Here is a 26,735-nt window from a genome sequence, read left to right as displayed (position 1 = left end):
CCATAGTCACCCTCTCCCTCCCTCCCTCCCAAGCAATGGCAATTATAGACAGGAAGATGGCTCCACATCCCAGAGGCTAGGAGGGATGGGAGAAGAGGGAGGCATGACAAGAAGTGTGTCCAGAGTAAGCTGCGAACACTGAATCACGCAATGCATTACTGAGCGAGAGCATGTCCTATGAATACAGCAGTGTGCAGATGCCCGACTGCTGCCAACTGAGAAAAAGGAACAAAAGAGGAGGAAAAATTGGAGAGCTCATCCGCCAAGAGCCCTGCATTTCATTAGCCCACTTAGGGCCAATCCTGCACTGCTGAAGTAAATGGGAGTTCTGCCACTGCCTTTGATAAGAGCTGGATTGAGCCCATAACCTTCTAGCACCTCTGCACCGTTCCCATGCTGTCCCCTACACTCTTAGTGCCCTCTCTCATCCCATATGCTTTTCATAAACATCCCTTTCCTCATTCAAATCCTTTCTCAAAGACCACCTTCCAATACAAACCTTCTGACAATAACCAGTCAGGCCCAGTAGCTACTTCTAATGACAAAGGTGAAAAGAACACAAGGTACCATGCAAACAAGAGGTGGCAGCAGCAGATTACAAGTATCCTCTTTTCCACCCCACTTCCTGCTATTATCCCTCTCCCCCATTGATCGTGTCACACTGAATCCAGACTAGAACGTAAACTCCTGGGGACAGGGATTGTCTTCATTCTCTGCTGAATGGACAGTGTGAGGCACACCAATGGCACAGGAGCCAGTAATTAGATAACCCCACTCTTCAACCTCATCACTGAGTCTTGGCATCAATGAATTGTGCTCACCAAGGTCCAGGGAGTCTGGGTCTGGACGGTGACAATATGGTGTTCCTTTATAGATCTGATCTAGGATTTTCTCTTTCACTTGTGTTATGGTGTCACAGTCTAGCACTTTCACAGAGACACCCTGAGAATCCTCTGCCTCTCCCACAGTAGCTTCAGTTTGAATCAGAGCATTTAAAGTCTGGGGAAAGAAAAGATAGCTGAAATGGCTGCATACGGTGAAGAGCCTGATTAACAATCACACCTGCACTCCCCTCCCCCCCAGTTACCCTTACAATTAGCAAACCACTAATAAGTGATTAATATTAATGATAAGCCTTTTACATTTCCAGACCACTGGGGAAGGGAATATCATGAATATAATGAGCCAGATTCTCTGTCCTGCTTCAGTGGCATGAAGGGCATGTAAAGCTGGTTCAGCAGGCTTCCTGAAGGTTGCCTTTATGTAGGGAGCCTCCTCAGTTGGAAAAGAGTTGCTGTAGCCTCTTGCAGCCCCTCCGCCTTCTCCCATGATTCTGCAGTAGATGTAGCCGGTGAGGAGGAGATGTGGCTAGAATACTGCTCTGCTCTGGCAGTCCCTGGCTCTTGGACCTCTTTAGGCCATCAATAGCAGAGCAGCTCTGAATTACACTGGGGACTATGCCAACCCCAGATCCTGGTGTAAAGCTATGGCTTCCAGTGGGCAGTGACAGGACACTAGCAAGAGGGTGGCTTTAGTCCTGACTCAGGGCGGATTACGACAGTGGTTCTCAATCTTTTTTCATTTGCAGATCCCTAATAAATTTCAAATGAAGGTGCGGACCCCTTTGGAAATCTATTGTCTGTATATATAATTGAATTCTGTTCACAGAATTTTCAGTCTAAGTCTTTTGTGGACCCCTTAGACATAGTCCCGCAGACTCACAGGTCCATGCACCACAGGTTGAGAACCACTGGATTAGGAGATGGTGTTTCATTGGTTCAGAACAAGGAGGGAAGAGAAGGCACAAAGAGCTGTGCAGTAGGGAGTTCTCACCAGAGTCCGGTACTCCAAGTCCTCTCGCAGAAGGCGGTTATCATTCAGGGTGTATTTGGCTTTTCCTGTCACCCAGTCCACTGGTCCCTTATCTACTTGGTGCTTGATTCCACGGAAAAGCATATACAGCGGCTCGCCAACAGAGTCCTGGCAGAGATAGAAAGAGGCTTAACTCTTGAGAGAAGTCACTTTCATTCTGCCCGACAGTGACCTCAGGTCTCAGAACATGGACCACTTTACCTCCAGGAGCATAGCCAAAGGTACCAGTCAACAAAACAACTCAAAGAATCCAAGTCAGAGGGTTTCATCCATCCCATCCCTGTTCCATGTTCAGGATAAACTGTCTGGTGGCTAAGGCACTGAACTGGAACTCATGAGACCTGGATTCAATTCCATGTGTGCCACAGCATCCCTGAGTGACCTGGGGCAAGACACCATGCCTCAGTTTCCTCATCTGTAAAATGGAGCTCTGTAGCCAGGTTCACTTGGGAGCCTGCATAGGCCTTGTGGGCAGGTTCTGGCTCAACCGTCCCCTGAAGTCTGGAATGGCCTTGCTAGGCAGTCCACAAGCCTAGCAGCTGCGTTATGGTCCTTCATTCCCCAGTGCTCCCCAGGTTCTCCCAGCCAGACAGGGGTACGGGACCTCTCCACCAGGTCCCACTGCAGGGCCCAAGGGGGAAGGGGCAAGAAGTGTTTCAACACCCTCTGGCCCATACATCAGACCAGCTTCCCCTGGGCCAACTCCTACCACCCCATTCTCTCTTCAGTTTAGGATGTGGTCACAGCACTCTGCCTCTCCCTAGCAGAGTTCCCAATGAGTCTCAACAGTTCAAACAGCCAAATGGGGACTTCTCAGTTCATGTCTCAGGGCCCAGGTATTCTTCATTGTCAGGAAGCAGGGGCCCCTGGCCAGGTCTTACCCACAGTCCAGACTCTTCTCCTGTAGGCTGCTCTGTCCCAGAAGCAGCAATCTGGCATCCTCCCTACAGACAGCCTCTCCTTCACTCTTCCCCTGCTTGACTGTCAGAATCCCCTTTTAAGCAGGTCCTCCATTTGGTGCATGCTCACCAGCTGCTGAGGGGTAGGGCCCTCTTGGCGCACAACCACTCCTTCACTCCCTTAGCCTTTGTGTGGGGTCTGTAAACCCCATCACAAGCTCACACCCGTTCCCTCCCGCACAGGCGTGTTGTGCAGATCATCCCACTAATGCGTGTGAGACACTGAGCTATTACAGTGTAAGGGCTGTGGTTGCCAGACAAACATGTGAGCAGGCAACAGTCCAGCTCAGCCCTTGGCTGCAGGCTTATTGACAAGTGCAGATGAGGGGGTTGATGAAGTGCTGGACGCTGTGAGCAACCCAGCTCTCCTTTCCTACTCTCTGCACACAGGGTAATTTGTGACACCATTTTAGCAGGTGCTCAGACTGCTGATCTATATTAATGCAGCAGGGTTGTGGCATTCTTTTAGTCTCCATTTCTCTTGGCTTCCCCACCCCTCCCATGGATGGAGAATTCTTACCCTTACAAAAGCATACAGACAGATGGACATCCAGTTGGTGAGCAGCTTCTCTACTACTGTTTCTGTCCTGAAAGAGAACCCCAGGCTGGTTACTGTATGTTACCCTCCACGGGGAGGCGCCAGAGCAGAAAGTGGGGTGGATGATAAGGATCAGGACATGCTTTCTAGGACCCCACCCAAGTACAAATTTCAAGGCTTCAGACTGAATGGGGAACAGAACTTCTGGTGTGTGAACAGTAAGGGAAGTAATTAACCTGCAGTCACAAGAGGCCATTAATGTCTCTACAGGCTGCCCAAAGGACACAAACATAAAACTCTGTGCTGTATCTCCAGCTTCCTGCAACGGGACAAAACTCACAACAGGGCAGTCAGGTATCTATGCCCCTCTGCTCTATCTCAGACCTATAGAAAGAATGATTTAGGAATAAAAGGACCAGATCTCTTGCAAGGTACCAATCATGCCACTAACTCATTGCAGAGCGGACAGGGTTTAGAAAAAGCTCAGTGTTGGCCTAACAGTGGTCCCACTGAAATCACAGGCTAAACTCCCAACAACTTTAACAGGAGCAGAGTTAGGCCAATGCTGAACGCTGTGAGAAACCCCACCCTCCATGAGGAAATATCCTATGCATGCTTCCCTGTAACATCCAGCAGCACCTGCTACAAAACCCTGGCGGGAAGCTAATATCTGGGAATTGGGAAGATGAGATCTGTCAAAAAATTCCCACTGAAACTTGTGTCTCTCCAGATGGCTCACTGCACACCTCCTCATCCACTCTATGGCAAAAATGCCTCCCTAAAAGCCTTGGTTCCAGCCGCTCCCTCACACAATATCATACAATATTCTATTCAACCCCCCCAGTCCCAGAATCTCCAAAATGCTATATAAACACAGTATCACATATAAATCCACAGTCCCAGTTCCCAGCTCCCCACAACATAACACAATATCACACAGACCCACATCCCAGCTCCTCCCCTACAATATCTCACACAGACCCACAATCCCAGCTCCCTGCCCCCCACATCACCACACACAGAGATATAGGGAGATTTCAAGGTACTTCTTGTGTGAAATGACTCAGCAGCAAAGGGGAAGTGACCTAGACAGAAGAGGGAGCACAAATTAAATGTCACCTCTAACTGTTGCAGGAAGGGACCAGAAAGGGATAGGATTAGAGCGGCAGAAGTCAGAGGGCAGGAAGCTGGTGGGTAGATGCAAGTCCCTGGAGAGCTTTGAAAACCAGGGAAACAATTCAGAATATGATTCAGAGATGGGCAGGAAGCTAGTGAAGGGGCCCAAATGATAGGGGTGCCATGCCTCTGCTTCCTTGAGAAAAAGCATCTGCCCACAGTGTTGCAGATCCAGTGACATTTAGAAAGTGATAAGCATCCATAAAAAGGGGATTGTGCTTGACAAGACAGGAAGGGGTATTAAGATTGGCTAAGGGCTCAGCATAGCCCAGGGCAAGGGGAGATAGAAGAATGACCACATGGTAGAGAAGCTGAAAAAGGGAAATGGGGGCAGAAAAAAGGGAGTTCAGTGTCTGGCATGAACTTGGAGGAAGGAGGATCGGCATGAAGGATTCTTGCTCTGTCTCATCACTGTCTACAGCTGGGATCTCTTATTTCTGTTGCCTCCTCTTTGGTAGAGCTTCATGACACCTACTGGATCTAGATCTGCTGCACAGCACATGGTCTCATTGTTACTACAGAGGGATTATGGAGCTCTCCTACAGCCAAGAAAAGTTCTGTCCAGGGACCAGCCATGACCAGGCTGAAGACAGTGGGACTATTACTGAATTACTCGCTCACCTCCGCAACATCAGCTTGGGGTTCTTGGCCACATACTGCTCAACGAGGTCATTCAAGAGAGTCTTTAGGATGTCAGTAAAGTACTCTAGCTTCCCATGCAATGAGACAGTGAGAAGGGATGCCACATAGGCCCGGTCCCTTGGAGAGAACGTGCGCTGGATTTCTAGAGTGTGGATAAACTAGAGAGAGAGAGAGACAAAGACAAAGATGAACGAATACTGTAATCTATTAAAATAGGGTAACCACAGCTATGGCCTTTCCCAGTCAGAGGTGCTGTGGGGAGTGTTGTAGATATGGGGAGTATCCACCTATTCCAGTCTCTTGCTTTCCATCAGGAGGCACTTTAAAGAATGCTGTAAGTGAGCTCACAGTCCCTTATGTCTCTCTTGGCAACAACTGCCTGTGAAATGGCACAGGAGCCAGTTACTGCAGGAAACTAAGGAAGGAATGTTACCTTGGTAAGGAAGAGTTTACTATTGAGGAGGTTGGAGAGCTGCACCAAGCCTTGCTCCACTGTTTGCCGCCGACACTCGGGCATGTCCAGGCCCCTCTGCAGTGGCGACTCACGGTGTCCTGGAAAGAAAATGCGTTCTGCATAGGATCTGTAATCCAGGAAGGGGATTCCGGTGCCAACGAGGTCACTGGTGAGATCCATCATCTCCGTCATCAAGTCTGAAAATAAAGGGAGCTTCTGTGTTACAAAGTTAGACGAAGAGAACGCGTGTCCCAGAGCGTGGAACATGAGGCTGAGGGTTGGGAGGTAACTAGATCTAATGGAATGGAATTGACAAAAGGAAACAGACACACTAAATATCAGTGAGATGCTTCATCCTGTGGAATCCTCTCCAAAAGGAAGGAGTGGAAGCCCTGTCATCTGGGGCATTTAAAACTAGACTGTTCGGAGCACTGGCAAACGTTCTGTAGGGAGCTCTCCAGCCCTGGCTCCTGGGGAGGGACTGGAAGGTCTAACAAGTTGTTATTGTTGTTTACAGCTGGGGGCCATCTTCTGGGTTTAAAAAAAGCAGAAAAAGCTCTACCAAGCAGACTAGTGATTACAAAAGGATGATGTTTAATAAAGGATTGGCCTTGTGTTTAGTCAGGCTCAATGGATAATAGGCGGTATCACAGGTCAGAGACGCAGTATTATAGCAGTCACTACAGCACCATGACTTTCATGTGTCTCATTGCTTTCCACCTCTATCTAGAAATCACTGTATTAGTCTCTCCTGTAGCTCCTAGTGTCCCCCCTTCCCCGTGCTCCTTACTGCTAGTGACAGAATTACAGTTTGTGGATAAAGGGGGACACTAATGATCCCATCTCTAGATTCTGATATTCCAGAGGAAGAACTGCAGAGACCAGTATGGGCCAAACTCTGTTCCCAGTTACACAAGTGCCACTCCACTGACCTCAAGAGCATGTGGGTAGCTGAGCAGAATTTAGCTATAAACTGTAACACACTGACATGGGAAGGTGTATGATTGTTCACACAGAGGCAGCTCCTGAGACAAGGGCCAGAGATAGTTCCCCAACTCTTCTATTTGCAGCTGCAGGGAAGGGAAGTTCTCTTACCTGTGAACTCCTTTTTGCATCTGTCCCGAACACTTGTTTCCAGATTTTCCAACTGGATTTGAACTTTCTTATAATCCCTTAGAGCCTGTTTGCTCTTCCTCCTGTAATGGGAAGCAGAGCTGGAGACCACCCGGCTGACTCACTGCAGATGGGATTTCCATCAGGCTGGGCTTAATTTAACATAATTTAGGTTTTGGTTTCTAAACTCCCCCCTGTCTACACATCTCAGGGAAAAATGTCCCCCCAAACTGTTCCTCAAACTGAGAAAAGGATGGGCCTTACCATGAGTGCTAAAGAACTGAGGGCCGGCTGGGCAAAAGGAGCTAGCGCTGAGCTGGATCACAAGTTGGGCGTGAGGGGCCCATCCTCTTCGGAAGAATGGAGGAGCCTCTCTCTTTTGAGGCCTCAAACTCATCCTTGCTCTTCAGGAGATGACAAAATTCCTGGCTAATAATTCCAGGCTGCTCCAGACCAACCTGCTAACAACAGCATCCTACATTGCAACTCCCAGGCTGACAGCCTTTTTTAGACCAGATTACGTGATAATTTTCTGCACAAGAGCAACTCTCTTTTCCAGTTTCCGACTCTGTGTTATGTCTTATACGGAGGCAATCCTAAGTGCATCATTGGGGGCTTCCATACAATTCAACCATGCATCTAACTATAGATAAGCATTTTATTTGCAGCATTTTTTTGGAAATGAATTTAAAGTTTGTCTTCTCTTTCCATCAGCCCCTCAGGAAGATGTCAACTGTGGAGTTGGTAGTGGTGGCAACGGAAGGTCCGTGATAGTAAATCCACGTGCCCCAAGAGGGAGCAAAATAGGGGAAGGTATCTCTGAACACTGGATAGACCATAACACCCAAGAGCAGAGGCCAGTGGCATAAATCCTTTTGCAAACCCTCAGCTTACACTGGAAGTTATGTCTGGGGTTTACTTGCAAACTCTGAACTCCAGAGGCAAGTGACCATTCAGGTGGGAGTTCTGTCACCAAGGCCAAATCTGCACCCTCTGAAGTCCAATGGGAAAGCTGCAGAGTCTCATCCAAAGTAAAGAAAATTGAAGGACTAAATTAGGTCCCAAATGTAGAGGCCTAGTTATGCCCATTGAACATTCCTGTTGACAGTGATCAGGGTGCCCAAAGATCCTGCAGGTCATCACTGAAGGTATGTATACAACACAATCCAAGGTATGCTTGCAGCTCAGCTAGGAATACCCATGCTAGCTTTAAGCTAGCTGGCATGCTAAAAATAGCAGCCAAGAGGCAGTGGCACAGGCTTCAGCATGGGCAGTGCAAGACGCCCAGGGACCTGGGTACATACTCATGTTGCTGAAGCCTGTGCAGCCATGTCTTCATGCTATTTTCAGCCATGCTAGCGAGATTGCAGTTAGCCTGGGTATGCCTCCCGGATCTGCAATCATCCCTCCAGAGCAGCATAGACACACACTCAGGCACTTCTTACCTGTAGATGAAGACAATGATCAGGACAATCAAAGCAACAAAGGAGGCTCCAACACCCAAGCCAATCTGGGCCTCCAGGGGGAAGGTGAGCTGGCTCTCTGTGTCATATTGCACTCTGCCCAGCAGGAAGTTCAAATTCCCCATCTGCACCTGCAAACGAAATGCATGCCCAGGCAAGATCAGAGCGTCAGACTCTCCTCATCCTGCAGACTGAGTCATGGGCTCCAAGGGGAATGCTCGACTGTCTCGCCCTACCCCACACCACTACCAGCTCCACGAAAAGCACCTCTGTCTTCCCCTCCTTCAGCACCAATGCCTCAGTGTTCCTCTTCCCATCCCCCCACAACAGTGCCTCCATCTTCCTTTTCCCCACCACCATCAGCACTTGTCTCTTCCTTCCCTCCACACCAGAACCAGTCTTCCCACCACCTCTGTCTTCTCCTCCTCCCCCTACCTCCATTTCTCCCCTTTCCCCACCACCAGCACCTCCCTCTCCCCCTCCCCAATATCTCTGCAAAAAAGACCCGCAGCAGCAAGTCTCAAGGCACAGTCAACTGACTCCAGCTCACACTATGGAGCAAAAACTAGCAGCGCTGAAACCCAGGGAAAGGTCTCAGAGCCCAGGGAAGGGGGGGGGTCAGTTAACCCGGGCTCTGAAACTCAATACCATGGGGTTTTTTTTGCTTTGTAGATTCCCCCCACACACTAATTCAGTGTTTACACTCCCACCCCCAATGCTGTCTCCGCTGCTTAGCTGAGCTCTTACTGTAAACTCTGGGAGCGAGTCTGTTCCCTCCAGCTTTATGCGGTGCCGTGGAGCTGGCTGCTCGGATGGAGGTTCACAGTACAGATGATTCCTTGTCAGGGTTTTTACAACACAGACCCCTTCCCCAATCATGGCCACCACTTCCTCCTTGGAAATGGCCAGGTCCAGATTTTCCCCCTGGAATACAGGTGCAAAAGGATATCAAACCTGGGCCTCTCTGGGAAGGCAGCTGTGCATAACCCCTGACTTTAGAGAGGCTAACGGGATTTAACAGGCCAACCACCACAGGGCATGCTGAGAGTTCTACAAAAGCCCTATTAACTCCCTCCCTAGTCTCACCAGGAAGTAAGCTTGCCATCTGGGAGCAGGCAGCATGAAACCCTAAGATGATGAAGGTGCTATGCATGGTCAAGCATCCCCTACACTGGAGAGTCTGGGAAACCAAATTTGCAGATATTCAACATAAGAAAAGGGCCTGTCAATGGGATACAGAACTAGCTGGAATCTTTGCTAGATTAAAAAAATCTCATCCATCATTATAGGATGTCACTGTTAAAAATTTGTGCCTAATTTCTAATTGGAATGGGTCCGGCTTCAGCTTCCAGCCATTGGTTCTTTTTCTGCCTTTCTCTGCTAGATTAAGGAGCCCTTTAGTACTTGGTATTATTTCCCTGTGATGGTACCTATACACTGTAGTCATGTCACCTCTTAAGCTTCTTTTTGATAAACAGGTAGAGCTCTTTATGTCTCTCACTGCAATCTATTTTCTCGAGCTTTCTAATAATTTTTGTGGCTTTTCTCTGCATCGTCTCTAGTTTTTCAACATCCTTTAAAAAATGTGGACATCAGAACTGGATACAGTATTCCAGTATCAATCTCCCCAGTGCCATATACAGAGATAAAATCACCTCTCTCCTCCTACTCACTGCTCCCGTTTGTACATCCCAGGTTCACATTCGTCCTTTTTGCACCAGCATTCCTCTGGGAGCTCAGGTTCAATTCCTTGTTAACTGGGACTCAGATTTTTTTCCCCCCCAGAGTCACCACTTTCCAGGATACTTTGCATTTGGCTCTATTAAAATGCATTTTGTTTGAATGGACCCAGCTTACCAAGTGATCCAGATTGCTGTGTACAACTGCCTTGGCCTCATCATTATTTAATACTCTGTCAATCTTTGTGTCAGCTGCAAATTTTATCAGTAGTGATTTTATATTTACTCTCCAATCACTAATGAAAATATCAAATAGCACCAGACTTAGTAAAGACCCCTTGCAGAATCCCACTATAAAACGTCTCCCATTAAATAATGATTCCTCATGACTACTACAATTCTTATATGTGCTTTGTTGATATTGTATGGTGCTAATTTTTTAATCAGAATGTCACGGGGTATGAAGTCAAGTGCTGTAAAAAGTTTAAGTATTACAGCTTTATCAAGCAAACTTGTAATCTCGAAGAATGAAATCAGGTTTGTTTGACAAGAACTATTTTCCATAAAATCATGTTGACTGGCACTAATTATATTCCTAACCTTTAATTGTTAATAAATTGAATCCCATATCAGCTTTTTCATTATTTTTTCCAGGACTTAGGTCAGCTTAACTGACCTATAGCTATCTGGATCATCCCATTTGCTCTTTTTGACTACTGGCACAACACTAGCACTCTTCAGTCTTTCGGGATTTCCCCACTATTCCGACATTCATTAAAAATTAACATCAGTGGGACAGAGATCTCCTCAATCATTTCTTTTACAGTTCTTGCGTGCAAATTATCCAGGGCTGGTGGCTTAAACATGTTTCATAGAATCATAGAATATCAGGGTTGGAAGGGACCTCAGGAGATCATCTAGTCCAACCCCCTGCTCAAAGCAAGACCAAACCCCAACTAAATCATCCCAGCCAGGGCTTTGTCAAGTCGGGCCTTAAAAACCTCTAAGGAAGGAGATTCCACCACCTCCCTCGGTAACCCATTCCAATGCTTCACCATCCTCTTAGTGAAAAAGTTTTTCCTAATATCCAACCTAAACCTCCCCCGCTACAACTTGAGACCATTACTCCTTGTTCTGTCATCTGCTACCACTGAGAACAGTCTAGACCCATCCTCTTTGGAACCCCCTTTCAGGTAGTTGAAAGCAGCTATCAAATCCACCCTCATTCTTCTCTTCCGCACACTAAACAATCCCAGTTCCCTCAGCCTCTCCTCATAAGTCATGTGTTCCAGTCCCCTAATCATTTTTGTTACCTTCCGCTGGACTCTTTCCAATTTTTCCACATCCTTCTTGTAGTGTGGGGCCCAAAACTGGACACAGTACTCCAGATGAGGCCTCACCAATGTCGAATAGAGGGGAAAGATCACATCTCTCAATCTGCTGGCAATGCCCCTACTTATACATCCCAAAATGCCATTGGCCTTCTTGGCAACAACGGCACACTGTTGACTCATATCCAGCTTCTCGTCCACTGTAACCCCTAGGTCTTTTTCTGCAGAACTGCTGCCTAGCCATTCGGTCCCTAGTCTGTAGCGGTGCATCGGATTCTTCCTTCCGAAGTGCAGGACTCTGCACTTCTCCTTGTTGAACCTCATCAGATTTCTTTTGCCCAATCCTCTAATTTGTCTAGGGCCCTCTGTATCCTATCCCTACCCTCCATGTACCTCTCTTCCCAGTTTAGTGTCATCTGCAAACTTGCTGATCCACACCATCCTCCAGATCATTTATGAAGATATTGAATAAAACCAGCCCGAGGACCGACCCTTGGGGCACTTCACTTGATACCGGCTGCCAACTAGACATGGAGCCATTGATCACTACTCACTGAACCCAACCATCTAGCCAACTTTCTATCCACCTTATAGTCCATACTACTTTAACTTGTTGGCAAGAATACTGTGGGGGACAGTGTCAAAAGCTTTGCTAAAGTCAAGGAACAACACGTCCACTTCTTTCCCCTCATCCACAGAGGCAGTTATCTCGTCATAGAAGGCAATTAGATTAGTCAGGCATGACTTGACCTTGGTGAATCCATGCTGACTGTTCCTGATCACTTTCCTCTCCTCTAAGTGCTTCAGAATTTATTCCTTGAGGACCTGCTCCATGATTTTTCCAGAGACTGAGGTGAGGCTGACTGGTCTGTAGTTCCCACGATCCTCCTTCTTCCCTTTTTTAAAGATAGGCACTACATTAGCCTTTTTCCAGTCGTCCGGGACTTCCCCCGATCGCCATGAGTTTTCAAAGATAATGGCCAATGGCTCTGCAATCACATCCGCCAACTCCTTTAGCACTCTCGGATGCTGCGCATCCGGCCCCATGGACTTGTGCTCATCCAGCTTTTCTAAATAGTCCCGAACCACTTTTTTCTCTACAGAGGGCTGGTCACCTCCTCCCCATGCGGTGCTGCCCAGTGCAGTAGTCTGGGAGCTGTTTATCCCTAGTAGATGTTGTTTACCATTTTCTTTAGTTACTAACTAACTGGAAAGTACTTCAACATCTTCATGTGATACGAGTACACCATCCTGTTTCTTTCCAAATATAAAACAGACAAATTTATTGAACACTCCTTTTCATACTCTGTATGCAGCTGGCCTCCTCACCCAGAGTCTTCTTCCAGACAGTTTTATTCCACAAATGCAAAACCTCAAACACAAACAGTTCCCGAGCCCACCCTACGCTACAGCTCCCAGTGGCTTTTCCCCTTTGCCTCTCTCAGAGCCTACTGCAGGAGTCTGTCTCTCTCCTGCCGCTCTTCAGTCCTCCTCCAGACCATCTGTCTGAAAGTTACCCTTCCACAGCACCTACCAGAGAAGTCAACTGCTCTTCTGCAGCTTTCACTACTAACTGAGCTCTCAGTAGGCTCATCAACCGGGCCTGAGAATTGAACAGGGCCACATGATCCCTAGCCAATCATAACCAACTTGGAGAGCTGTGATATGGCTGTGAAAAAAGCTAATGCGGTTTTGGGATGCATCAGGAGAGGCATTTCCAGTAGGGATAAGGAGGTTTTAGTACCGTTATACAAAGCACTGGTGAGACCTCACCTAGAATACTGTGTGCAGTTCTGGTCTCCCATGTTTAAAAAGGATGAATTCAAACTGGAGCAGGTACAGAGAAGGGCTACTAGGATGATGCGAGGAATGGAAAACTTGTCTTATGAAAGGAGACTTAAGGAGCTGGGCTTGTTTAGCCTAACTAAAAGAAGGTTGAGGGGAGATATGATTGCTCTCTATAAATATATCAGAGGCATAAATATAGGAGAGGGAGAGGAATTATTTAAGCTCAGCACCAATGTGGACACAAGAACAAATGGGTATAAACTGGCCACCAGGAAGTTTAGACTTGAAATCAGACGAAGGTTTTTAACCATCAGAGGAGTGAAGTTTTGGAATAACCTTCCAAGGGAAGCAGTGGGGGCAAAAGATCTATCTGGTTTTAAGATTCTACTCGATAAGTTTATGGAGGAGATGGTATGATGGGATAATGGGATTTTGGTAATTAATTTAAATATTCAGGGTAAATAGGCCAAATCCCCTGAGATGGGATATTAGATGGATGGGATCTGATTTACTATAGAAAATTCTTTCCTGGGTATCTGGCTGGTGAATCTTGCCCATGTGCTCAGGGTTTAGCCGATTGCCATATTTGGGGTCGGGAAGGAATTTTCCTCCAGGGCAGATTGGAGAGGCCCTGGAGGTTTTTTTGCCTTCCTCTGTAGCATGGGGCATGGTTAACTGGAGGGAGGCTTCTCTGCTCCTTGAAGTTTTGAACCATGATTTAAGGACTCCAATAGCTCAGACATGGGTGAGGTTTTTCATAGGAGTGGGTGGGTGACATTCTGTGGCCTGCGCTGTGCAGGAGGTCGGACTAGATGATCAGAATGGTCCCTTATGACCTTAGTATCTATGAATCTAAGTAGCTGATCTGTCACAGGCGAAGCTGGGCACAACTCCCCTTCAAGGGCAAGCCAGCTCATGATAGCATCATGAAAAGTTATGCAATCTCCATCTAGTAATGGCCCTATACCATTGCTAAGATTTTTTGTTCCTTATATATTTAAAAACCCTTTATTGTCCTTTACCTCGTCAGTCATGGATTCTTCCCTGATGTCTTTAGCTTTCCTATCAATTTTCTACACTTCATAACTTCAAATTGCTATTGATTGCTGTCTATTTCCCCCTTTTCCCATTCATTCTATATTGCTGTTTTATTTCTAATTGCTCTCCTCAAGCCCCATAGAACCCTCTAGCAACAATGCATGGCGTTGACAAGCTATGCATATAGCACAGGGCTCTTTTTTGTTGCACTCCTTCTCCAGCTGTTAGGCAATTTCTCATTGTGTGTCATATTGTATCTCATTTAGGCTGTAGGCTAATAAAAGCAGGGACTGCCTTTCTTACCGTATGCCAGTGAAGTGCCATTAAGACCTATGTCACTGCCAGGATATCAGAACAGTCCCAGGCCATCACCTAGGAAGTAGGTTTATGTGGTGTTTATTGTGATTTTGAGCTGGTTGTAGCCTTACCTCCACAGAGATGACACTTCCTGGCTTGTGCCGATATGGTTTGGCAGGGTCCTCAGCATTCAGGGGTTTCAGGATTGGATTGACTTCATAGGAGAAGGGTGTGGGATGCAAGGACTTGAAATCAAAGCTCAGATTATCCAGAATAAATTCCAGTTTGACCTGGACAATCCGCAACAGCAGGTTAATGGCCGGAGTTTTACACAGGATAAGGTAGGAGGAGTTAATGAGACACAGTTCTTCAAACTAGGAGCAGAAGGGAAGACAGTCAGGAATCTGAAAGAATAAGTCAGCCTCTATTCTAATGCTTCTGCTCCCCTGTGGCATCCCATCACCAGGGATCTGTGGGACAAGTGTAAAGCAGAGCACAGTGATCCCCTGCACTCATCCTGTCTAGGTGCCATCCCAGTCACCCATCCCAAATGCAGAGGACAAGTCTGAACTTTAAGGGACTCTCCAGGTGATTTTAGTGGTCTCCGAACTCTTCTCAGCTGCGTGGAGCACCTGGAATCCCCTTGCCAATAGTCCCTATATTTAAAATACTACAGGGCTGGTAACAGGGCATTCCCCATAGAGAGCTCTCAGATCTAGCATTCACAGCCCCATTGATTTGACAAAACCTGTTTATTTACTTTCGTGGCCAACTGCAAAGACCATCTGTTCACTGGGGTTTTCTGTGGTTCAGCTACCTGGGAGGCTGCATACCTCTAGGGGGCTGAGGATGCTGCCGCTTTGATTTATCAATGATTTTTGTTACCTTTGTTGCAATGTTTTTACATTTTGTAAACATGGCAAAAAATTAATATCTAAATATATCAAATAGCCTCTGTTCACCCACAGAATTCATATCCACAAATAAAACCTGTCCAGAATGATAGGGAAATATGGCTTTCAATAAAGCATAAGAATTGTCACAATGGAGCAGACCAATGGCCTGACCGGTCCTGCATCCTGTTAGATGGCAGTTCAGGATGTAACTAATATACCCAGAGAGATTCACCCCTTGGTCACGAGGGCTTTTTAAATGAGTATAATAATAATGCACCACCACCTATTTCAGAGAAAAGTGGCCACCTGATAATGCAATCTGTCAAGTGAGCAGTATGATTTGGCAGGGGATGGGCAGAGGTGACTAGGTGAGCATTTCAAAGGCACTGGGGATGTGCACCAAGCCTCCATTGCTGCACGTAGAGCACATGTGCAGCAGTGGACATCCAGCTCAGTGGTGTGCTATGGCTACCAGGCTGTTAAATGAAACCCTACCACTTTGGAGCCCCTACTGAGATGGACTCCATACAGTCTTAGACACTAGAGCAGCTGCTCCACAGGGACTCTTCTTCTGGGGTAGTCCTAATGGCAGATGAGGTGCTGTAAATGACAGATGGAATTGAGGGTATAATAACTTCATTTAACTTTGGTTTTGTTGTCGTCTGTGTGGGGCAGGGCCTTGGTCCTGCTAAGGCAGAGCCGCGCTAGGACAGGGTAGAGTCTGTTTTTGTGGGGGCACTGTGCAGCCAGGCCTCACAATGTAACTGTAGATTTCCTCATGCCTTCTGCTGCTGTCATGTTGTTTCTGTCTCCCACACTGGAACTTTCTGCACAGGCTCTGGGGAGAGATGGAATTTGGGAGCTGGAATTTTACAAAGTGGGGAGGGGAGTGTTAAACTTTGAATCTGGGGGACAATGTTTCACCAAGGAAGACCTTTTGTTTCTCATGTTCACTCTTAGTTTGTAGGACCCAAGACAGCTATAACAAGGGGCACAAGAGCCTCTGACATAGGTGGTCTCTGGCCATTAGGTCAGTAGCACTGACAGAGGCCTTCAGCCTCAATTCTTTTGCATGCTTTGCCAGCACAAAGGTCAAGATACCTGCTGGATGCTGCACAGGGCATTCTGTGGGCACTCAGTTTCTGGCATGATCCTACGCCATCTCCCCAGCCCTCGCCGGCGGCGTTCTGACGGTGAAACCGTAATCCGGATCTTTGGATTTTGTACAACATCTAGGTTATGTCCATGAACTCGGATCACTCTCCCACCACTGCAACACACAGAAGCAGTCAGAGTCACCTATTTAGTCACTATTTAACAACCCATAAGCTGCATCATCCCCAACCCATGGCTGGTGCCAATGTTTGTAGGCCATGCATCCATCTGATGGCTCAATGCACAAGTCTGGACTCACTCTACCCAGATGCTCAGATACTAAGGTGATGAGTGCAGTAAAAATACTTCGACATCCATACAGACACGGTTAACGCTCCGGTACCTGCTGTGGGAGTGTGTGGGCATGCATGCATGCACAGCTCTCAGTATCCCTGATGCCCTGTGGGAAGAGTGGTGCACTTTCAGTGCCAGGGGTGCATCTCTGAGTACCTGAGGAAGCTCTTGGCTGGCTCTGCAAAAGTGATATTGGGATCCAGAGTGTATTTGAAGAGGAAACCCTTTAATCTCCGTTCCCTGTGTCCATATTTGATAGTTACTGGAAGCTCCACAGACATGTTACTGGGGCTCGTCTGACACTGTAGCTGATTCTCCTGCACCTCCGAGAGACTAAGAGACACACGAAGGAGAGACCAATAAAAGGTTAAAACATCCTCTGAAATGCTGCACCTTCATTTTGCTGAAAGCGCTCCAAGCACCCCCCAGCTTGCTGCTCAGGTTTAACGCCCACCTTCTTAAAGGCCTTGTGTCCCATTTACTACCCTTACAAACAGGAGCACTCAAGACAAATGTCTGAGCTAGCCATCATTGCTACTAGAGTGAATGGCTGAAGTGCTTTCTAGTGAGAAGTCTGGGCCAAACCTGAAGGGAATGGTGCATGGCAGTCTGTTTACACTTACAATCTGCAACTACACAGCAGCTCTTACATGTGGCAAGGGAGGTCTCCAATTAGAACGCTGATCTCACTGGGGCGCCCAGTCAGCAGCTTGGAGCCCAGCAGGGTCAGGCAGGTTCCTCCAGCTTTAGGGCCTTGAGATGGAGCAATGGACTTCAGGTCTGGGTTCTGAATGGAAAGAAAAGAGAAATGAATAAATGAGGAACACTTCGCAAAAAAAGTGAAGGAAAGACATAGTAGAGAGACCCTGATAGTGAATTCCATGTGCTCTGAGCCTGCGGCTTGCACGTTACAACCACACATGTATCTGGCTGTGTTCTAGCAGCTCTGCTATTAATGAATGGAAGCAGCAGAGAGGGGGATTAAGGTTACCAATAGGAAACACTAGCTGTGCACCAAACTCTCTCTACAGGTAATGAACAAAGATGAACACTGCAGGGTACAGAAATATCAGCCTCAGACATGAGTCTGAGATTAACTGTTTAAACAGACTGCAATAACAGTGATCATCAAGTAAATATGCTGACTACAATCTAGTGGATTCCATCTCCAAAACTGGATGTAAAGTGGACGTGTACCCTTTGGAGATAATCTCCAAAACTCACTTGTCTGTAGTGATCGACTCCCAAGCTCAAGTGAAGTGGTAAAGGTGGTTGCTGATGGGAGGAAGGTAGGTGAATTGGTGCAGCTGCTAAGGCTGAAGACAGTAATTCAGGCCCTCAACCAGCCAGTCAAAGTTGCTGCTTGGAGGAAGAAAGATGTGAGGTGGAAGGCTGAGAGGTGGATGGTTTCCTACTCTGGAATTTGTCTCTTTTGATGTCATTCATACAGTCACTGGAAGGTCAAAAATTGGGCAGGATGGGATCTCTGAACCATTTTGGACTTGCTAAATGTTCTCTTGTAGACAAGTGTATAGGTCCCAAGAGAACACAAAATAGCCTTAGAGTCCTTTAATGTGCACAGAGATTTATCCGTGGTGTCCGCAAACAGTTTAGACCCATCAAAAGGAAGGTCCTCCACCCTATTTTGGACCTCTTTTGGAAAGTCAGAGAGCTGGAGCCAGGAAGCCCTTCTCATAATAGGCAGCAATATCAAGGAAGGCTTGTAGAGATGTTCTGGAAAGTAGCTGACCCTCCACAATGACTGCCTAGAATTGCTTTCTATGCTCTGCTGGTAGACGATCAACAAAAGAATTCAGTGACGCTGACAAATAAGATTCTCTACCAAGTACATCTAGATGCTTATGGTCTTTTTCATGAGGCATGGATTTAGCATAGTGCTGCCTTCCAGGGAATATTTCTTATCCCCTTCCTTGTAGATTGGTGGAATAGTAGCTGGGGTATACCAGACAACCTTCACATGGTCCAAAAGGGCCTCGTTGACAGGCAAAGCGATGTGGGCAGATGAGGGTGAATGAAGGATATCAAGCAATTTACAATGATGTTCTTTAATTTCCTTAAGAGGGATCTGCAAGGCGTCAGCAATTCTCTTGATCAGATCCTGGAACTGTTTAAAATCATCTGCTAAGGATGGAGGAGGAGGCATGACTGCTTCATCTTGAGATGAAGAGGAGATGTTGGCTGGAGGAGAGACCTCTTCATCAGCTCTAGCTTCCTGCTCCTCAAAGGTTTCTTTTTGAGGATCAGATCTCCTAGAGAGGGCAGACGATGATGGTTGCTTATCTTTGCAATGGGTGATGCTCAAAGCCCTGGAAAGTTGTTGGTGAGAGGTGCCCAAGGGTCCCAGTATGGCCCAGGAGGTGGTGCATAAGGCATAGGAGGGGGCATCCATGGGCGCTCACAGCAGCAAGGTAGTGGCTACTACCTTGTGTCACGAGTGGTCATAGCCTCAACAGAGACTTCTGGAAAGGAGGCCTCTATATAGGTGAGGCAGAAAGCACTAAATCAATATTTGGGATATCAAGGCAAGGTCTTCATCAGAATCCTCTTCCTCAAACTCACTATGGAATGGTGGAGTGCTTGGAGAAATCTGAGGTGAAACTATTGGCACCAGGTGAACCTCCAGCGATCTTGATGTCCGCGGTACCAAAAATACGTCAGATGAGCAGTGGAAAAATCAGGCACCTCAAATACATCCAGGTCATGGAGAAAACAAAACTCCTGCAGTACCGAGCATACTATCAGTACCAAATCCATGGTCTGCACCAAGGAAATAGTGGTCAAGGAAGCTGATGGTACCATAAGTTACAGTCATTCCGAGGGAAGTGCGGTCAGAGCCCGAGTGGGCCTCTTAGTGGACCAAAGGGGCAAGAGGAGCTCCTCTGCTTGCTTGGTACCAAACTGTACCAATGGTCTCTCCAGGCTTGAGACTTTGTTGTCTTTCAGTCTAGCAGTGCCCTGAGTACCTGAGGAACCAGCAGCCTGGCGTGTACCTGATTGGGGTGCGGATGGTGCTAAAGTAGCTGAAGTCACTGAGAACCTAGGCTTTTTCAAGGTAGATTCCCTACCCGGTGAATTTGAGGCAAAGTCTTGGAAAGACTTATGAGAGAAGTCTTGCTTCTTCCTCTTAGATACCCTGGAGGAGTGCAGCTCAGAGATAGTGGAAGTAGCGGGTTTGCTCACAGACTGGTGTATGGGGGGAGGGGAGGAGAGGAGGTGGAGGGGATGACAGACAGTCCCTGGGCATGGGTCAGTAGCCAGGGAGGAGACAGAAGTTAAACTTCTGGGCAATATGCGATTTCCCGAGGCAACAGATGCACCAGGAGTGCCCATCACTTACTGTGACTGCCTCCGGGCATGATAGACAACATTTGAAACTGGCAGAACCGGGCACAGCCTCCCAGTGAACAAGAAACATCTTATCTACTAACTAATATTTATCTAAAAGGGCAGAAAACTCTTGCCTGGAATCCTGATGCAGCGAGTCTTTAAATTTTGCCATAGAGTCCCACATATTGTCATCATACCTCCCAAGCACAGCTTGCTGGTTAGAGATACGAAGCTGTAATCCATCCACTGAATAAATTTTTCCGCCAAACAAGCCTAATTTTTTTGAGTCATTTTGTTTGGAAGTAGCACTTGCCTGACCTTGTCTGTCTCTCTCATTGGTTGCTAGGGACCCAGAAGAAGGGTGAGAATATAAGTATTTGTACCCCTTGGCCGGCAGGTAGTATTTCTTCTCTGCCTTCTTTGAAGTGGGAGGGAGAGAAGATGGGGTCTGCCATAGGGCTCTGACCAGACCCATAATGGCCTTGTTGATGGGTAGGGCCACTTTAGATGCTGCAGCCAAGATACCAATGAGGTTATGCAAAGACTCCTTAACTACCTCGATCTCTAGCCCTCAGTTAGAAGCTACCCTCTTTAGAAGATCTTGATGGGCTCTAAAGTTATTTTGTGGCAGCAAGCTGCTCGCCCCAAGATGGCTTCATCTGGGGAGGAAGAGCAAGAGGCCTGAACCGGAGGTGAAGCTTCCTCCTCTTCTTGTGCCCCTATTACATCCCGTGGGCCCACGTCTTTCGTGTTGGTACCAGATTTGGTACCATAGTTGGGGTTGGGTGCCAAACAAGTAGTGCTGGAGCCCGCCTCTTGGATGCACCTGAGTAGGACCGGTGGGATGGCGGTCCCAGTATAGAGGGAAATCCCCATGGATTCCAGGCCACTGGACTTGTATAGGCCATTGTCTTACTGGCCAGGTGGGGCAACCTACACTAGGTTCTGAAGGGATGTAGGATGGGTACTGGCAACAGCTCTCAGGATGGGATGTAGGGTTCCACCTCAGATTCTGAAGAAAAGTCCTCCTCAGATGACTCTGAGGGATCAATACCCTTCACTTCTGCTGGTCGGTGCTGAGAGTCCAGGAACCAGTACCATATTGGGGATGATGTCAAAGTTGATAGAAGGGCCAGTTTGTCTCTGGCTGGTACTGTGGGCCCTGGTGTCAGGTAAGAGCTCAGAGCCACATGCTCCCTTCTGCTTGTAGTGCTCATCAGAGCCAGGGGTTGCCACAATCGGGGTTGGTGGTACTTGGAGTGACAGTAAGTCCCTGGCTGCTGCAAAAGCATCCAAGGTGGAAGGCACTGTGATCCCGCTAGTGCCGTGATAACTTCCTGGTGTCAGCAGGGGGTCCCACACTGGACTCAATGACCCATAGAGTGAAGTCAATGGTGCTGCCAGGGGACCAGAGGTGGTAGAGTGGCCCAAAGCAGGTCACACTCTGCTGCCCTCCCCTTGTTTATCTTTTCTTGGCACCAGGGAGCATCCTCTCTGACTGCTGTATCTTATGCTTCTTCCTCAGTACTAGAGATGGAGAACAATGCCAAGAAACAGCTGGTGCTAGAAGGGTGCTTTGCAAAGAAACTGAGGTGCCTGGTGCTGAATCCAATTGGCTTGGCTTCAACACCGGTCTAAGTGCAGCTTCCTTTAAGACAGCCCTCAGTCTAGCCTCTGGTCTTTCTTTGTATGAGGCTAGAAGTCCTGACAAATCTGAGAGCACTCACATACGTGAGCCTTTCCCAAACATTTTAGACAACTGTAGCGTGGGCCATTCACCAGCAAAGGCTTGCCACAGGAGGCACAAGGTTTGAAGTCTGGGGACTGAGGCATGCTCAGCCCCAGACACGAAGGGAGCCCCCTATGCTAAGGGCGGGGGACTAACTATCTACCATAATAGTATTTACACTACTACTAAACTAAGACTGATAACTAACTTGGAGAAAACCACTGAATAACGCCTTGCTGAAGCAAGAGGAGTTGTTCCAGCGACCATCCCAGGTGGTAAGAAGGAACTGAAAGGGTGCAGGGCCAGCAGTGCTGCTTATACTGGTGCATAAACACTCAGCACCAGAGGGCGCTAGAGCCAGCCAATGAATACCAATAAAGGAAAAATCTCCAATGACTGTGTATGTGGACCGCACATACCTAACGTTTAATGGATATTAGCAAGTACATCAAGAAGAATAAATGTTTTCAGTCCTACGTGTCAAGGCTAACTTCCCTAAGATTACCAAAGATCAGTGTCTTTTTTGTGGTAAGCAATGCATCCCTGCGTTAAACTATAATTTAAAAAAACATTGATTATTAAACATTTTCTCGAATATATATCTACACAATTGTTCTACGTTTGTCATGTTTGGTTCCATTGTGTTTGTGGGAGAAAGGGCTTTTGACCTAACTCGAGCCATGTCCCATGACACTATCATCAAAATTTGCATCAACCACTGGACCTGGAGCTGGGAGGGCAGTGAGTCACCCCACCCCACCACCACCACACTGCAGAGGGTGACACCATTTAAATTATGATTCTGTAGATTTTTACAAATCCGATGACACCTCCCTGACCTTCCTATCACTAACTTGTCCATGGAATGAGATTTTACTACATTATACAACCAGGCTATAAGGCAAGCTTTCTGTTTGTTGGATCTAACTCTCAGCTCTGTTACTCATCCATCATCATTCACCCAGTCAGCACCTCACTTCCTCTTAGATCAAGCTCCTTTGTAATAGGATAAACTATTTCTGCCTCACTTCAGTTGGCGCCTCCAAGCTCAAGACCACCAGATTTCCAGCTACCACAATGCAGCAGCTCCCAAAGTTGTACTGACCTGTACTGAAAGTATAGGTCCTCTATTTAGTGGAGAAGGAAAGCTAATAACTGATGACATCAAGAAAGCTGATGTGCTTAATGCCTATTTTGCTCCAGTCTTCACTAAAAAGGTTAATGATGATCAGATAGTCAACACAATTAATATTAACAACCACAGGAAGGAATGCAAGTCAAAACAGGGAAAGAACAGGTTAAAAATATTTAGATAAATTAGATGTATTCAAGTTAGCAGGGCCTGATGAAATTCATCGTAGGGTAGTTAAGGAACGGGCTGAAGCAATCTTGGAGCCATTAGCAATTATCTTTGAGAATTCCTGGAAGAAGGAAGAGGTCCCAGAATACTAGAGAAAGGCAAACATAGTACTTATCTTTAAAAATGGGAACAAAGAAGGCTCAGGGAATTATAAACCAGTCAGCCTAACTTCAATACCTGGAAAGATACTGTAGCAAATTATGCAACAATCCAATTTGTAAGCACCTGGAGGAGAATAGGGTTATAAGAAATAGTCAAGATGAATCTGTCAAGAGCAAATCATGCCTCACCAATTTAATTTCCTTCTTTGACAGGGTTACTGACCTATTGTCTGGGGGGAAGCAGTAGACATGATATACCTTGATTTTAGTCAGGCTTTTGACACAGTTCTGAATGGTATTCTCATAAGCAAATTAGGGAAGTTTGGTCTACAAGATGACATTACTATAAGGCGGGTGCACAACTGGTTGAAAGACCGTACTCAAAGAATAGTTATCAATGGTTTGCTGTAAAATTGGGAGGGCATATCTAGTGGGTTCCTGCAGGGGTCAGTCCTAAGTCTGGTACTATTCAATATTTTCATTAATGTCTTGGATAATGGATGGAGAGTATGCTTATAAAATTTGCAGATGACACAAAGCTGGGAGGGATAGCAAGCACTTTGTAGGACAAGTTTAGAATTCAAAATGACTGACAAATTGGAGAATTGGTCTGAATTGAACAAGATGAAATTCAATAAAGACAAGTGCAAAGCACTTCACTTAGGAAGCTAAACAATCAAAGGCAGTTACAAAAATGGGGAAACTATCTAGGTGGTAGTACTGGTGAAAAGGAACTGGAGGCTACAGTGGACCACAAACTCAGTATGAGTCAATAATGTGATGCAGCTGCAAAAAACCTAATACAATGCTAGGGTGTATTCACAGGAGTGTTGTATGTAAGACACAGGAGGTAACTATCCTGCTCTATTCAGCAATAGTGAGGCCCAGTTGGAGTACTGTGTCCAATTCTGGGCACCACAATTTAAGAAAGATGTGGACAAATTGGAAAGAGTACAGAGGAGAGCAACAATACTGATAAAAAGCCTTAGAAAACCTGACCTTTTAGGGGAAAAAAAACTGGGCATGTTTAGTCTTGAGAAAAGAAGACTGAGGGATAAATTGATAACAGTCTTCTAATATGCTAACAGTCATTATAAAGAGGACAGCAATCAAGTGTTCTCCAAGTTCACTGAGGTATGACAAGAAGTAATGGGCTTAATCTGCAGCAAGGGCAATTTAGGTTAGATATTGAGCTCTGGAACAGGCTTCCAAGGGAGAATGTGGCAGTTTTTAAAAACAAGTTTGACAAACACCCATTAGAGATGGTCTAGGTTTATTTAGTCCTGCCACAGTGCAGGCACTGGATTTGATGACTTCTTGAGGTCCCTTCCATGCCTACATTTTTATGATTCTATGACCTACACAACTCCCACGCTCCAAGAGAATCTGTGAGCAGAGAATAGCAGTGCAGCTGCAGTCTTATGGAAGCAGTACAAGAGGGGTTTGAACTGAGATGTTACCTGATAGGCAAATATGTGCCTAGAAACTCCATGTCCTCCTCCAAGTACTTCCACTGCAATGTGCCCAGATCTCTCAGCCCAGCTCCCACCGGTGATGCACACAATGCTGCAGGGAAATCAGAGGACAAGGTCACTGTAGGGGTCACCTTTTGGGATGCAATGCAGACCAGTGAGAGGTTGTGTCACTGCTTGTCCTGTAACCCTGAGTGCCTTAAACTGCTCTGCTGCTGGAGCTCCTGGCCTGCATGCTCCCAGCCAGCATCTAAGCATACACTAAATGTCGTGTGTTGAGCAGTCCAGCAGCCTGCTTGCCACACCACAGCCATACGTTAGTCTCCATCAGCCTAGATTACTACTCGACAACTGACCCCAACACACATCCCAGTTCTGAATTTCCCCAAAACCATCTGCCCTGAAATGTCCAGCCTTCTGCTGAACTAAGGTCTGTTGCTCCTTTAAAGAGAGAAAAGCATAGCAGTTTGTTGCCTTAATTGGAGTTAACAATCACTTCAATTAAAAAAAGCTGGGTTGGTTTAGATCAAAAATAAAACAAGTTTATTAACAAAAGAGATGGGTTTTAAGTGAATTCAAATACAAGGAATAAAAACAAAATAGTTTCATGCAAATAAAAGTAAGATACACTTCCTAATGGCTAAGACTTAACTCATCAAGGTACAGCTGGGTTCAAGGTAGATTTTTTTTTTTCCTTTCTTTCTTTCCAGCGTGGCTGACTCTCTCAGTCAGGATCTTCCACAGCTGTATAAGGGTACTTGTTTTCATTGTGTTCCCAGATGAAAGATCTTTGCCAAAGCAGGCTTTTCATAACTCTGTCCTACTCCTTGACCCATTTTTTTTAATCGATTCACACAATTTATACACACATTCTCTATGACTCATCTTGTCATTCATTTTGAGGTTTCTCATTTTTGTTCTATACACTTCAGGAGTAATCTGATACCTTTGCAATACAGCCTTTTAAAATTCACCATATTTCAATGCTTGTTCAAGTTCCATTTCATTAATTACATTTAAAGCTTTCTCCCAGAGCCTACTAATGAAAATTGGGACGACTTGTCCTCTGGATCCTTATGCATCTCATGTAGCCTTTCAAAAGTGGTCAAGGATTCTTCAATACAGTCCGCTTCCTTTGTATGCAGGACACAACTTGTCCCAGCTGGGTGTTCCTTGGGGGAAAGAGTACACCTGTGGGCTGTGGAATTTGTCCATGCCTTTCCATCATGTCCAAGTTATATAACCTCTCCTCTCTTTTTCCAGGGCTTTTTTGTCTTTCAGCTCTATGGCTTGTTGGTGGGCAACTGCTTCTGCTTCCAGGTCCTGCCTGTGTACCTCTTCTTGCTCTTTGGCTTCTACCCTTTTCCCATTTTTAGTATTCACGTTCTCTTGTTGTTCTGCTTCCCATTTCTGAAGTTCTCATGCTGCATACTCAGCCTCTCTTTTTAGGGCTTTTTGCTCCTTTCCAGTTCAGCCAACTCTAGCTTACTGATTGAAAATGAATGACAGTGAAACAACTTCCTTTGTTCTATTTCCCTTGCCCAAAATAAACAGAAAATAATAAAACTGTAACCTTTCTTTGACTGTTCCCAGTCTTAACACTTGAGAATCACTTAAAACTGTTTTCCAAGTGTAACTGTAAAACTTCAGTCAAAACAGCAAGCTGTGTGTAAATCCTGCCAGCTATGCCATTGTGACATTTTGGGGTTCATCCCAGACCAGTGGGAAGTTGTATCACCACTTGTCCTGTAACCCTGAGTGCCCCAAAATGCTCTGCTACTGTAGCCACTTGTTTGGGTGCTCTCAGCCAACACACAAGGATGCACTAACTGTCTGTGCGTAGAGCAACCCTGGTCCAGCATCTCTGACTCCAGCAACCTACTTGTTACACTACTGCCACACTCTGGGCTCCACTAGTCTTGGTTACTAGTAGCCCACTGACCAACACACCCCAATCCTGAATTTCCCCAAAACCATCTGCCCTGATGTGCCCAGTCCTCTCCTGGAACATTCAGAGGACTAATAAGGTT

The 26,735-nt window shown here is 46.4% G+C and overlaps 1 protein-coding gene across 8 annotated transcripts in view; it reads right to left on the bottom strand.

Annotated features, from left to right (window-relative positions):
• PLXNB1 (plexin B1) overlaps positions 1-26,735 on the bottom strand; it is a 200,622-nt gene that overhangs the window by 26,001 nt on the left and 147,886 nt on the right. For all 8 annotated transcript variants that reach the window (XR_006282546.1, XM_043518219.1, XM_038408344.2 and 5 more), the window contains 13 exons: positions 24,694-24,799; positions 17,346-17,482; positions 16,852-17,028; positions 16,348-16,516; positions 14,482-14,724; positions 8,965-9,141; positions 8,200-8,348; positions 6,737-6,837; positions 5,621-5,838; positions 5,167-5,345; positions 3,352-3,418; positions 1,834-1,980; positions 822-999 (listed from right to left, as the gene is read on the bottom strand). Coding sequence is in view for 7 of the 8 variants with exons in the window: in XM_043518219.1 (XP_043374154.1) it covers positions 822-999; positions 1,834-1,980; positions 3,352-3,418; positions 5,167-5,345; positions 5,621-5,838; positions 6,737-6,837; positions 8,200-8,348; positions 8,965-9,141; positions 14,482-14,724; positions 16,348-16,516; positions 16,852-17,028; positions 17,346-17,482; positions 24,694-24,799 (2,048 nt within the window). In the remaining variant the exon portion in view is untranslated. The remainder of the gene's footprint in view (positions 1-821; positions 1,000-1,833; positions 1,981-3,351; positions 3,419-5,166; positions 5,346-5,620; positions 5,839-6,736; positions 6,838-8,199; positions 8,349-8,964; positions 9,142-14,481; positions 14,725-16,347; positions 16,517-16,851; positions 17,029-17,345; positions 17,483-24,693; positions 24,800-26,735) is intronic.

The sequence above is a fragment of the Dermochelys coriacea genome, chromosome 7, assembly GCF_009764565.3.
Source record: "Dermochelys coriacea isolate rDerCor1 chromosome 7, rDerCor1.pri.v4, whole genome shotgun sequence".
Taxonomy (NCBI): domain Eukaryota; kingdom Metazoa; phylum Chordata; order Testudines; family Dermochelyidae; genus Dermochelys; species Dermochelys coriacea.
The sequence above is the reverse complement of the archived record's forward strand: the minus strand, read 5'-3'. Positions and strand labels throughout refer to the sequence as shown.